Below are 13,617 nucleotides of genomic sequence, written 5' to 3'. Positions count from 1 at the left end.
CTGCTCAGCTCGGGCTGACTCGAACCGCTGTTGCTCAGAGCTCAAACTCTTGAGCGAGCTCTTAACCAACTGAGCCACTCAGCCGGCCCTCAGTAATGTTTTTTTAAATTGCTGAGTAATAACTCCATTATGTGGATGTACCACAATTTGTTTATCCATTCACCACCTGATTGACATTTGGGTTGTTTCCAGATTTTAGCTATTATAAACAAAGCTACAGTAAATATTCATTAATAGGTTTTTGTATAGACATACGTTTTCTTTCACTTGGATAAAAATACTTAGGAGTGGGACCTCATTTTAGTTACTTTATGAAGGAGGTATTCTCTGCACTGATAGATAAAAGAAATTGTACATTTTGGGCAACATAAATAGAGTGTGCTTCTGGGAGTAAACAGTTTCTTAGAAATAGAGTACTGTTTCTTGACTGATGGGTGACAGCAGCTCTAATCCACCTGTTTAATGGGAGAGATTAAAAAGAATTGACCATCTTTTTTCCTTGCAGTTACAGAGGAAAGCCATGAAGAGCCAGCATTCCAGAATTTTATGCAAGAATCAATGGCACAGTACTGGAAGAGAAACAACAAATAGTTGCTAGAAGTCCCAAAGTTTGGAACTCTGTGAAGCAGCTGTCCTGACTTCTGATTGACGCTTAATATAAAGGACAATGTGTTCAGAACAGCAGCTTCTTACTAGGGAAATCGGGCTCAGATGATGCGAGGGATACATGTTTGGACCTGGCACATAAATGCCGATTCCTCTTGACCTTTCCCTGGGACTTTCGCAAGGAAGGATATTCTGCCTGTTCTTGGATGCTGATACTCCTTCGGGTGTATAACTTCAAGCTTTATCATTTGAATTCAAGTACTTTTTCTGCTGACAGATGGAATATAGAGAGCTTATTGTTCACTTCAGATCTCTATTATTAGGCTGGATCTATAGCCTCTACTTCCATGGCATCTTGCCGTTGACCCACGAGTTACTCTCCTTTTAGCAGAAAGAGAGAGGGGAAATACGAGCTTGTCCAGAGTGGCAGCGGAGTCTCCTTGGCGACCAATCAATGTTGGTATGAAATGTGCCTCACACTGGGTAGCTCATTACAGGACACCAGGTTTGTTGAAGAAAGTAGGCAAAATGATAAGAATTCTGCTTTCAATGGTGACTTGGATAAAGAGTTTTGAATTTTAACTTTGTTGTAAGCCTGCCTGTCATAATTTCAAATAAGAAAATTATATAATGGTAAATAGATTCACTTCTTTTCAAGAGGCTTAAAACCACATGTCCAAACATGTCTCAGGAAGGTGATGTTTTTTTCCCCTGTACACATACCTAGGAACCAGGTACAGAGCCAGGCCCTGTTTGTATTGTAATTTGAACTTAATGCGAAGTATCCTTGGTGATGTCCTCAAAGGCCACAGATTTGGGTCAGGTGTGCATTCCTTATATAACAGTCATGGTAAGGGTTTACCCGGCCTCCACATTCTTCACAGTAACTTAAAATGCATTCCTCTTAAGGAATTTCTTCCCTGCCTAATCTGTACTCTAATTCATTGGTTCTGAAAGTGTGTCTTTGGACCAGAGGCTAAGCATTATCTGGGAAACTGTTAGAAATGGGACACTGAAGACCTGAATCAGAAACTCGGATCTGCTTGAATTACTGCTCTAATTTAAACAGCCTGTGACAATTCCAGCCCAGGTGAATCTTAGGTCTATCAATCCTCACATGACCTGCTTTATCAGAGTCCCTTCACCTGGGCCATCTGGTGCCTATTCTCCAATTTAAACATTCTAAAAAAAATAAAAACATTTTATCTTACCATGAAGTATTAATTTCAGTATTCTATAGTGGGAATCACTGGTCCAAAAATTTGAACCTGTTCTGTAAGAGGAAACCCTTTGTTCAGGAAAACTCTGAAATACCTGGTTTTTCCCCATAGTGCCTTTGCAAGGCAGGCACAAAGTCTCCTCATCCTTGTATCCCTTGCATAGGACCTACACATGATAGGTACTCAGTGTTTCCTAACTGAATGAATTAAATATTAGATGTCTAGTATTCTGCACCCAAAAAACAAAACTCAGCAGTATTTAACATGCTAGCCTCTATTACCAGGACATAAAGCACACATTTGCTAATTATTCCTAATTATTCCAGTGCTGCATCACTTACTTAATAAATACTGATTGAAACTCTCAGATGCCAAGCGAGGGAGTACTGTGATGGATGAATGAACAGTAAAGCTGTTGTTCAGGACATGATGGAAAGTAGAAAGGTGCCTTCTGTTAGCAGTTTAGAGGCTGGCCATCCAGTAGAAGCACAATGTGCAGATGCTGAATTCTGGCAAAGGAATGGAATGCTGTCCTCTGATGGCCAATCAGGTGCAACAAATGAAATAAGCACAAGCCTGCCCTTGGACGGGTCCTGTTTCCTCCACAAAGGAGAAAATGAAAGAAACTGAAAAAAATGTACATAGGGAAAACTTTTAAAAGTCAGTGGAAATGAAAAAAAAGGAAGAGCAAGATAGAGTAAATCTAGAGAAGGAAGAATATGTGAATGAGATAAGGACTGTTACCACAGAACTGGTTTTATAAGCGACTTCATGGGCAGCATAAACTTTAAAAAACATACTGCTAGATAAGTTGTGCAGAATTTAACTATTTCCTGTTAGGTATTAGACTGGATTCCCAATGACTTAAACCAAAAGTGAAACAAATGAAAAACTGACATTTGATACCAGCATATATTTACTGTGGGTCTGTTCAAGCACAGCTTTGAGGTTGAATAACAGCTCGATCTTGACGTCCCTGCATGGTAAGTCCAGGTGGCATGATTGTTTTCCGTTGTGCAAGAGAAATGGCTCTAGAGAAGCTAAGCAACTTGACCAGTCATACAGTAAGGACAGCAGTCAGGGACATTGCTTTGGTCTCCCAACTACCATCAAAGCGTCATATGTCTGCAAAAAGTGGCTGGTTGTTGTGGAAAACTGCAAAAACTGGATGCAAAAATAAAATGCAAACTTGTTTGGTAAGTCCAGTTCCCCTGAAATCATGAAAATCCACTGTGTTTAGGAATAAGAGTCAAGTGACTATTTATGGAAACAAATCTGAACACATGAAGGTTTTCTGTTGGGTTTGTAGGTTCGGACAAAATCTCCCTCTTTTCCTTTTATATTTTCCTCATCCTCTTCTTGCAGCGCTGATTGAAAACGGGGGAGGAGCCCATGAGGCTATCGGTGGAGTGGGAACCGTAGCTGCTGTCTGAGTCATCAGGGCTCTGGGGGATCCCCGCTTCACTCATGCCTGACATGGGCTCCTCAAAGACATCGCTGCCCAGCACACCGTGCCCAGACACATTGCCTTCTTCGCTCTCCTGAGGCTCCATTTTCACGTGGGCCAGATTCCAAAGAGGGGAAGCATTTACCTCTGCACCTAAAAATGGAAGAACATACAACTAGTGCTAAGCCAAAGCTGGAACAAAGTACAGTGAACATACATATCTTCCAGGGCAGAGTGATAGCCTTTGAGCTCAGTTTATACTGACTCTTGACTCAGTCTACTGAGAATATGGTTTATTTTATTTTTAAATTTTTAAATTTTTTATTTATTTATTTTTATTGTTAGTGTCAGGTGTACAGAACAATGCAATAGTTATCCTTTTCACCCTTCACACAGAAACAACCCCCCTTCCCCAATATGGTTTAATTCTTTGCTTCAAAAAGTTACCAACTGTGAATATCTACCTTTCCACTTCTACCCTCCTTTACCCTGCCTCACCCACCTACATTTTTCTAAATCAGGGAAGTAAAACTATGTATGTGGAAAGATTCCTTGTCTCGTGGCCCAAAGGCAAGCACAGCCATGGGCTCTTGAGTTGAGTTTGCCTGGCCTGCCTTCTTTTTATGGGGCTGTCTCATTCTCCTGCCTTTTGTTTGGGTCCCTAGTCCTCTCTCCCATTATGAGAAGTTAATGATCACTACCAAACGCCTGCAGTTCCCATACTGCTGAAAAGCAACATGGCCCCTAAGTCTGCAACAAGGCCCTCCTGTCTCTGTGTTCTAGCAATACTGTTCTGTGGTTATTCTTCCATGTGAAAAGCTCTCTGCCCAACACTTTAAAAACTGGCCTGTTTAGGCCACACTGGAGGATTTGCTACTTGCCTCATTTGTGCATTGATGAAATGACAATTTATAAAGAACTGCGTGTCTAGACTAATTTACAATCTGACTGACTTAAGGATCAAGTCACCCTGGTTCCTAAGGTAATCACAGAGTTTGTCTGGAAGAAGTGGCCAGCTGCCTCAACTATGTAGCCCTATTTCAATCCCTTTCAGCTCCGACTTGTTGGGTTACTCTAGCAAGGAAGCCCAACTACTCAAATGTCCCCAAGCAATTAACACTCCTCCGTCTATCTGGAAGCTGTCTTAATCAACTGATTACAAGCACCAGGAAGGACCTACACATAAACTGAGGGAAGAAGGGGACATGTGTCCACCCAGCTGGTCAGCTGAATTAACTGGTAATCAACAGGGTAACACATAATGCATTCTAACTAGGAATTATTTTAAAGAATGCCTGTACAGCTGGACTAGTCCTCTAATTACAAAGAGAAGAACGTTGGTATTTCTAGATCAGTGAAGCTGTATTTGTTTTTAGGCTTTCATTCTGCTGCCCATTCCCACTTTTTGTTCTTCCATCTCCAGAGTATTAATTACTCCATACGCAAAAAGTACCAACACTAGCAGATCACCCAGAATCAAAGTAAGTTGTTTCTCTTACTTGAAGCCTGTGGTGAAGCCTCAACCTCCAGGTTAGAAGGGAAGCGCTCACTCTGAGCCCCGAGGACCCCCATGGGCAGTGACTGGTCTCCAGAAGCAAGGTCAGCCTCCAGTTCCTCACTGACAGGGAAGGTGATGTCACTCACAGGTTCCTCCTTGATCTTTACAGGTTTAGTGTCCTCTGTGGCCTTCTCAGGATTGACAATTCTTTCATACTCTTCAGAGAGTTGCTTACTAATCTGTTGGCAAACAACAGACAGTTTTCCAAGGAAATGTTAAAAGCAACTTGGATAGTCAGTCTGTGGCAGCCCATGGAAAAGCCGGCAGAATATGAATATGAATAAAGCATTCACTGCCAATGGAAAGAATTTGCTTTAAGGTGTTGAGTTTGCATTTGTAAATGACAGACATGTAAAGAAAATTTGTTTGCAGAGAGTGTGTGTCATTAAGTGTTACAGAAAGGTGAAAATTAGTGTGTTAAAGATAAATCAGAACTGGACTAAAGAGCACATTTTTGGCTACAAAAACTTAAAAGTTGACATATGTACCCTAGGTGGATAATGAATGGTGTAGGAAAATTGGATCACGTTGCAAAGACTTTTGTTGAGTGTTAAAAATTCCTTGATATTTTAGATTTGGTGAAACCAAAACAGTGAACAAATGACATGCATAAGGCCACAAGTGTTGAAGAGATATTTCTGGTTTTGAACCAAAAAATGGTGTCTCTTCTTCCCTCTTCCACCCTTGGGCAGTATCACCTCACTCTGTTTTGTTTTTCATAGCACTTAATGCCATCTGAAGTTGTTTTGATTATTTGTTTTTGTTTCCCTCTCAACATGACTGTAAGCTCAAGGAACTTATATTGTTAGCTGCTTTATCCCACAGTGCCTCATTCACAATAGACACTCAATAAATGTTTGTTGAATGAAAGCATGAGAATCACATTCTCAGACTCCATATATCTGTCTATAATTTCTCCCAGAGGAAGTATTATCAATAAATGGGGTCATTCATTGACTAAAGGAGACCCCTGCATCTGGCCAGGTCAGTGATGAGGCCAGTGAAGGCCTCAGGTAGGGCCGTGTGTTCCAAGACCCCGAGCTCTGCATTCTACCTCAAAGTGCTGTGGGATCCTGCTGAACACCCTCAGATTTCACATCGTTACCCACTTCTCCACAGGGTCCCCTCACCTGGAGCATGTAACTGTGATAGTCCTTGATGCGGTGCTGCCAGAACTTCTGGAGGGAGAGCACACTGCCAATGCCCACCTCATGGAACACCTGCTCCATGACATCAGGGAAAGGGGTCTGCCCCAGCCGGGCCTCCCGGTCCACAGCGAAGCGCAGCAGCTTGGTGAACTTCAGGCAATACTCATGTGCCACATCAGTTAGGGTCTCCAGGACACTCTCATTGGCACACTCAAAGCCTGCATGGGCCAGGATTGTGGCCACTGCCTGGTAGAGGAGCTGCCGGCAGGAGTGCCAGCTGAGTTCAGTCACAGGTTCCCCTTTCCCACTGAAAGTGGAGACATGGGAGTAGTGTTATTAGTGCTCTTGCAAAGGGCTGTCCTGTCCTGTCTTCCTAGGAGCTTTACAATTCCAATCACACCACTGGCCCAGCTTTCCAGGGCAATTCTACGAAGGTTACATAACCCACTTTCCTCTTTGCTGCCATCAGGGCATGTCTAAGCAACCCACAGTCAAAGCTCTGAGCTCCTCTGTAGTACATGCCTATAATAAAAAGTATAAAAGGAAGTTTCCTTCTTAGACCAACTGCTCAGTTTAATCACTTTTAGGATCTGATTAATTTTAACAGTATAGCTCAGACACACTACTCAGTGGTGCTCTAGTTATTTCATCAGAACATAGTTTCATCACATGCTGGGCAATATATGGCCTTTCAGAAAATCAGTCCCAGTTAGGAGATGCTTATATAACAACAACAGATGCTTATATAACAACAACAGTAGCAAGGATAAAGAATGTTTTTATGTTATTATTTCTTAAACTGTTATCAAAATGAAAATCCATCAATTAAAAAATTCTTGTATAGAACTTGTAGATTTCTAATAATACCAGAATAAGTCCATGAATCTCAATTTGAGGACATTGAGCTAAATCCATAATATACATTTTAAATGAAAAAAAGACTAGATTCTGAGGATTACAAGGCCATGGTCTATTCCACATACCAGTGTAGTACCTTTCTCCTAGTAAAGTGCTTGATACATAGTAGGCACTCAATAGATATTTGCTGCATCAGATAATAAAAAAATATAGACATTGTATTTCAAAGATCAGGGTTCAAGTCTTTGACTTTCCATTAATTACCTGAGCAACTTTAGCCAAGTCAGTTAGTCAGTTACTCTTATTCTCAGTTTCCTCATGGAAATGTTATTACATACTTAACAGGATTGTTGGGAAGATTTTTTTGAGAAAAGTGGGATATAGAAAAGCCTTGACTTACCGATAAAAGTCACTCTCTGGGTCACTGTGCCGAATCTGGAATGGGGCATTGGGATTCTTACAATCTAAAGGCAAGAGGTCATCAGGAAGAGGAGGAGACCCAGGACAGGAGGGGAGAGGTTCACTCTCTTCAGTCTTTATACCTTCTGCCTGTTGCTGACTCTGGGCCTGAGCTGTAGCAATGAGGTTGCGCAGACGTCGGTTATGCTGGATTAGCTGAATGGTATGGATGGTGAGGCTGCATGGTTCTGAGGGGATGTCCAGCATAGTGGGGGGCTTGGGCTTGTTGGCTGAGGGCTGGTGCAGGGGTGGGTCATGGACTTCCACCAGACGGAACTCACGTGGCAGCAAATCAAAGGAACTTCTGTTGGTCTGGTTTGATGACATTGGTATCTCTCCCCAGTATCTCAACATTTTGGAATAAGAAAGGAAGAGCTTTCAAGTTAAATGTAGGTGATATCCTTAAAGCAGTGTTTTTAAATCTCTGGCAACTATAGATTGTAGGCTTCTGAAGTGAAAAATATGAGCTCTAGCCAGTTATGTACATAAAAAGTAGGCTGTTCAAGACCACTTAGAAAAATGTCAGTGTTAGAAACACTGTAGGACCAAAGATGTTCTCCCTGAAAAAATTAAGAGAAATACAACTGTTAGATGACAGTCATCAAATCACACACAATGACAATTCCTACTGGACTGAACCACAAGGTAGAATTTGTGTCATTAGTAGACTAATAGCTACAATAGTACCTGGGATGCTATAGTGTCCTTATTTTCCATCTCATCCCACTAACTCAATCCTAGAATTATCATCATTCCCAATTCTGGACAATTTGCAAAGTCAGATACTTAAATATTTCTCAGAATATCTTGACACATGTCCTGCATCAGTAGGAGAAAAGGGAGTAGAGTTAAAATTAGGAAGAGGTGATTCTTATTCTGTGAGTCAGGTATGGGAACCTATTACCTGGTTCTGGTGGAAAATATATTGACCGGTAATCTAAACGTCCTTTTTTTTTTAAAGAATTTATTGGGGAATTGGGGGAAGGGAACAGCATTGGGGAATTGGGGAAGGGGAACAGACAAGCTGCTGTCCTTTTGTTCTTCAGTCTAGCTGTGGAGGACACTGGCCCATGTTGGTATTATTATTGCGCTCTTTCCGGGTGAGGCAGATCGGTCGCCAGCCCCTGGACGGCCGCTCACAGTGGCTCTTGGCAGCTCATGCCCGCTGCCAGCCACTCACGGTAGCTCACGGCAGCCCACTGCAGCCCCACTGCAGCCTTAGCCTTTGCCAGAGACTCAGGGCAGCCCAGCTCCAGGTCGAGCTGTTGTTCACCATCTTAGCTGTAGAGGGCGCAGCGTCACTGGCCCTAATGTGGGATCCTAACCGGGGCCCTGCTGCTCAGAGCTGGCGTCCCAAGCCAACTCAACCAACACACCACTTGGCCGGCCCTAGATGGTCTTAATGTGTCCAACTTCCAATATACATTTAGGAAGAGATTTCTGCCGACTCCTAACTGGTATCCCTTCCTGTAGTCTTTCCTTGTATCTAATCCATTCTCCAGTGCTGCTAGACTTAATCTTTTGAAAACTCAGATTAATGCTTTCCCATTGCCGATTGGAAAAAGCCAGTCAGAATTCTTTGGCCTACCATTCAACAAAATTCACATCTGGCTTCAACCCATCTTTCCAGGTTCATTGCCCATATGTCTGTTCAAATGCAACAAACATTAATCAAATGTCAGGCGTTATGGGAGGAGACAAAAACCAATGCAAGATCCCTGACCTGAGATAAAGGAGAAAAACATAAAAAGAACATTTCAATATGAAAATGTGTGGTAAGTGCTGTTCTAGAGGCACAGACATAGTGCAGTGGAAGCACAGAGGAGCTTCCTGGAGGAGTTCTAACAATATCATACTACTTAGCTCTAACAATATCACAGTACTCAGTTTCTTGAGAATGCCATGCATTTGCACCATTGACCTTTTAAGTTGTCAGTGATGTCTGCCAGAAATTCCCTGCCACCCATCATATCCCTGGTAGATTTGTAATCACTCATTTTTAAGTATAGCTTAAGTCACCACCCTCCATAACCTCCCCTCCGTTATATTCTTGTAGCACTTTGCATGTCTCCATCACAACATTTATCCTTGGATTTCAATAAGTACTTATTTCAACTGATTTTATTCTCTCACTTATCTTTAAAACTATGATCTTAGTAGTGTCTGGCTCACAGTAACATCTGGAATTTACTGAGTGCTTACTATATGCCAGGCTTTGCCTTAATTGTTTAATTCAATATACCCAGTGAAACAGATAATATTATTATCCCATCTTTCATACGTGGAAGAGGCCACACTGTCTTGCCCACTGTCACAAATGGCCAAAGGGGGAAATCAAGACACGCTCCAGAGTCTGCACTCTTAACCACTACACTATGCTGCCTCAATAATTGGTTTCAGAAATAAAAAAAAATGAACGAATAAATGAATGAACGAAAGGACAAAAAAAAAACAAGAACAAAAACGCCCTCTTCCCTAACTTCACCTAAAGAAGCACGAAGAACAGGCACCAAGCTCAAGGAATGCCCAGGTTCCTCGGGAGCTCCTCGGCAGGCGCAGGCGCAGGCGCCAATCACAGGGTTCTGGAGTCGCCTAATGCCCAGGGCAGCTGGGAGACGAGGAGGTCTGGACCTGGACCTGGACCGAGGCAAGAAGGTGCCACTCTTCAGTGCCGCGTCTCGGGAGCGGGCAGGGCGGCAGCACGATTCCGAGAGGCCCGAGGCGAGGATCACTTCTGGCCCGGAAGGCTGGTTTGTTGATTAGTGGTCCATGGCTGCCGGAAGCGCTTCTTCCATCAGGCTCTGCCGTAGGAAGTCATTACAGCTCAATGTGCAACCTCTAAACCTGTCCCCGTTCTGGCAGCACGCCCGACCGCCTTTTTGTTTTTCTTTTATTGTGATACGCACATCTTCATAATGCTCTGAGTCGTGACCGAGCTACTCCACCATCGCTGCCCAGAGAAGCCGCTGGGAGCTGCGGAGAGGGAGGCGTGGAGAGGAACGTAGAGGCCGAAGGGTAAGGTTTCCCAGGATCAAATTTCGAGAAGGCACCCGATTAAGGATGGCCGATAGCCCTCCACTTTGCGAGCCAACGGCTTTGCAAGAACTTAATGGCGACTTCAAAAAGCCAGCCCTGCCGATGCCCCCGGCGGTGCGGGGCAAGTTCCCGGCCCCTAATCCTTCAAACCCTGAGGAGGTGAAGGAGAAGCCTGCGGCGCCGCTGGACCCCCATTCTGGGGAGCCTAACGTCCCGCCGGCCGGGCCGGACAGCGTGGAGGCTAGGAGTCCACCGGAGGAGCAGCCGCGGCCCCCCACAGCGGCTCCTGCCCCCGGCTGCCCGGCCCGGGGTCCCCCTTACCGAGAGCCGATGTGGGGTGGCCCCGCCACGGCCCCCTACAGCCTAGAGACCCTGAAAGGCGGTACCATCCTTGGCACACGTAGCTTGAAAGGGACGAGTTGCTGCTTTTTCGGGAGGCTGCCTAGCTGCGATGTGTGCCTGGAGCACCCTTCGGTGTCTCGGTACCACGCCGTGCTGCAGCACGGAGCGTCCGGCCCCGACGGAGAATGCGACGGCCGCGGGCCTGGCTTCTATCTCTACGATCTGGGAAGCATCCACGGCACTTTTCTCAACAAAACCCGCGTTCCACCCCGCACCTATTGCCGGGTCCACGTAGGGCATGTTCTTCGCTTTGGTGGCAGCACCCGGCTCTTTCTTCTTCAGGTAAGTAGAAACACCTAGAATTGAAATCTCTGCAGCGTACTGGGCTGGTTTCCCGAGCTCCTGCAACTTGCGCTGAGGAAGGAGAGTCTCCTAGTCATTGATTACAAAAGTGAAGGAATCTTGCCCCTTACCTCCAGACCTCTGGACACATTGCCATATTTCTGAAAGTGACTTCAGCAGTCCTGAACTCTAAAATAATTCTTTTATTTGGTTCATCAGGGACCAGAGGAAGACCGAGAGGCAGAATCCGAGTTGACAGTAACGCAATTGAAGGAATTGCGCAAGAAGCAACAAATGATGTTGGAGAAGAAGATGCTGGGAGACGACTCAGATGAAGAGGAGGAAACAGATACCACTGAAGGAAAGAGAAATGCTAGTAGTCAAGATGATGAAATGGGCTGCACCTGGGGAATGGGTAAGACGTTATAACTGCTGCCAGATGTTTTGTTGTTGTGTTTTAAAGATTTTTTTTAATTGGGGAATTGGGGGAGGGGAACAGACAAGTTGCTATCCTTTTGTTCTTCAGTCTAGTTGTGGAGGACATCGCTTCACTGGTCCATGCTGGTATTGTGATCATTGTGTTTTTCCCTGGTGAGGCAGTCGCTAGCCGGCCATTGGACTGCTGCTCACGGCTGCTGCGGGCCGCTCACTGTAGTTCATGTCAGCCCACTGCAGCCCCACTGGCGGTGGACTCATGGCAGCCCAGCTCTAGGTTGAGCTGTTGTTCACCATCTTAGCTGTAGAGGGCGCAGCGTCACTGGCCCTCATGTGGGATCCTAACCCCGGTCCTGCTGCTCAGAGCTGGTGTCCCAAGCTGACTCTTAACCAATGTGCCACTCAGCCAGTCCCTGCTGCCAGATGTTAATATTTTAAATTCATTCCAATGGTACCCTGAAAAATTTTATCATACAGGTTTTCATGACTCTTTGAGATAGATAGGACAAATACAATTTGCACATGAGGTTACCAAAACCCAGAGTGTCATTAACTTTTCTGATGTCAGAAAATTGAATTATGGGCACTATGGATTTCTCTTACTGTGTTTTACAGTTCACTCCCTTGTTCAAAACACTTCCTCAGCATACAATTAATTTAGTATTTTTACCATGAAAATTTTTTTATTTTTATTATTAAGTAGTGACCTTGATTATCACTGGAGGGGCTGGGACTACATTCAAACAAATAAAATGGAATGTTATTCGATATAGGATATCCCCTTGAACTTTTTGTACTTTGTGTAAATATCCTGAAATGTGAAATATCTAATCAGAGAAAGCTGGTCCCTTAGCCAAAGGAGCTAGGAATAGATAGATATTCAGGAGCTAGGAATATAAAAAAGATAGAAAATGGATTTAATAGTTTTGGGGAGAACTGGATATATATTATGAAATTACTGTGGTAAGTGCCAAAAACAGCTAGAAACCATGCTAGAGTAAGGGTTCAGAGAAAGGGGCAATCCCTGAGGACTTTGACTTGCACTGTTCTATATGGTAGCCACTAGCAGCACTTACGGTGTGGCCAGTCCAAGTTGACGTGTGCCCTAAATGTAAACTACACACTGAATTTCAAAGACTTAGTGTGAAAAAAGAATGTAAAAGATCTCATTTATAATATTATTATATTGATTACATGATAATAATTTCACCTGTTTCTCTTATTTAACATGGCTACTAGAAAATGTTAGATTACAATACATATATGGCTTTCATTATATTTTTGTTGGGCAGCACAGACTTAGGTCTTTGGGAAACTTGATAAGCAGAAGGGTTTTGAGCTGTAACTTGAAGGAAAGGAATAGTAGCCCTCATGAAGCTGAGCACTGGGAGTGGTGTTCAGGGCAGGGATTGATGATTTTAATGGAGTAATGAATAGACCAGTCTATTTGAGAAGTATTAGGAAATTACATTGGAGGTAAAGTATGAGACTTCGGTATGAGAGAATGAGAAGGCCAGGCTGAGGAGCTTAGTTTTTTTTTTTTCCCCCATAGAAAATGTGGTAGGTAATTTTGCTTTTAAATTATAGTGATCGAGAAAAAAAAAAAGTGCCATGAAAACAAGTTTTAACTTGTCACACAATTTAGAAAACCTGAAGATGTCAATATTGGTGGTGTTTTGGTTGTTCTTCCCCTATCTCCTTCTTTTCATCGCTGATAGCTGTAGCTTTATGTAGCCTGAAAAGGATAGTGGGTGTCATTCAGATAGTTTCGTCTTCTGTTTGATTGTCTTTTCTTTCTTTTCCCATATCCTGTAGGAGAAGATGCTGTAGAGGATGAGGCTGAAGAGAACCCCATTGTCTTAGAATTCCAGCAGGAAAGGGAGGCCTTTTATATAAAGGATCCAAAAAAGGCTCTCCAAGGTTTTTTTGACCGAGAAGGTATGTTAACAGATTCTGATCCTGCCAATAAACTCTATCCACAACAGTGTTGTTCTAACTTCTTCAGATATTTAGAAATGCTGTATTTTATCTACTGTCCTCCTTGTGCAGTACTTGCCCTTGTGTTCAGTTGCTTCAGGTGTATTTTAAAAATAGTAAAAATCTTGTTAGTCTTTCTTCTCATCTTGGAAAAAAGGAAGTGTAACACTTTTTCCTGACTCAACTCAT

General features: G+C 43.4%; 3 protein-coding genes across 4 annotated transcripts in view; 2 read left to right on the top strand and 1 right to left on the bottom strand.

Moving 5' to 3' along the window:
* The window catches only part of GPN1 (GPN-loop GTPase 1), a 15,604-nt gene extending 14,416 nt beyond the window's left edge, over positions 1–1,188 (top strand). Inside the window, exon 14 of one of the 2 annotated variants that reach the window (XM_019667337.1) lies at positions 506–1,188. In XM_019667337.1, the coding sequence (XP_019522882.1) occupies positions 506–591 (86 nt within the window). In that variant the 3' untranslated portion in view covers positions 592–1,188. The remainder of the gene's footprint in view (positions 1–505) is intronic. The other variant, XM_019668095.1, reaches the window with a different exon arrangement.
* Positions 1,189–2,640: 1,452 nt separating this feature from the next.
* SUPT7L (SPT7 like, STAGA complex subunit gamma) lies at positions 2,641–10,311 on the bottom strand. Its single transcript, XM_019666168.1, has 5 exons — positions 9,782–10,311; positions 7,238–7,856; positions 5,962–6,286; positions 4,773–5,010; positions 2,641–3,426 (listed from the first exon to the last, which is right to left on the bottom strand). The coding sequence occupies exons 2-5, from the start codon at positions 7,648–7,650 to the stop codon at positions 3,164–3,166; spliced, it is 1,239 nt and encodes a 412-aa protein (XP_019521713.1). The 5' UTR covers positions 7,651–7,856; positions 9,782–10,311; the 3' UTR covers positions 2,641–3,163.
* Positions 10,312–10,317: 6 nt separating this feature from the next.
* The window catches only part of SLC4A1AP (solute carrier family 4 member 1 adaptor protein), a 37,546-nt gene continuing 34,246 nt past the window's right edge, over positions 10,318–13,617 (top strand). Inside the window, exons 1-3 of the mRNA XM_019658376.1 lie at positions 10,318–11,016; positions 11,236–11,431; positions 13,267–13,389. Of these exons, the coding sequence (XP_019513921.1) occupies positions 10,357–11,016; positions 11,236–11,431; positions 13,267–13,389 (979 nt within the window). The 5' untranslated portion in view covers positions 10,318–10,356. The remainder of the gene's footprint in view (positions 11,017–11,235; positions 11,432–13,266; positions 13,390–13,617) is intronic.

This window comes from Hipposideros armiger, unplaced genomic scaffold (assembly GCF_001890085.2).
Source record: "Hipposideros armiger isolate ML-2016 unplaced genomic scaffold, ASM189008v1 scaffold_0, whole genome shotgun sequence".
Lineage (NCBI taxonomy): Eukaryota > Metazoa > Chordata > Mammalia > Chiroptera > Hipposideridae > Hipposideros > Hipposideros armiger.
The sequence above is the reverse complement of the archived record's forward strand: the minus strand, read 5'-3'. Positions and strand labels throughout refer to the sequence as shown.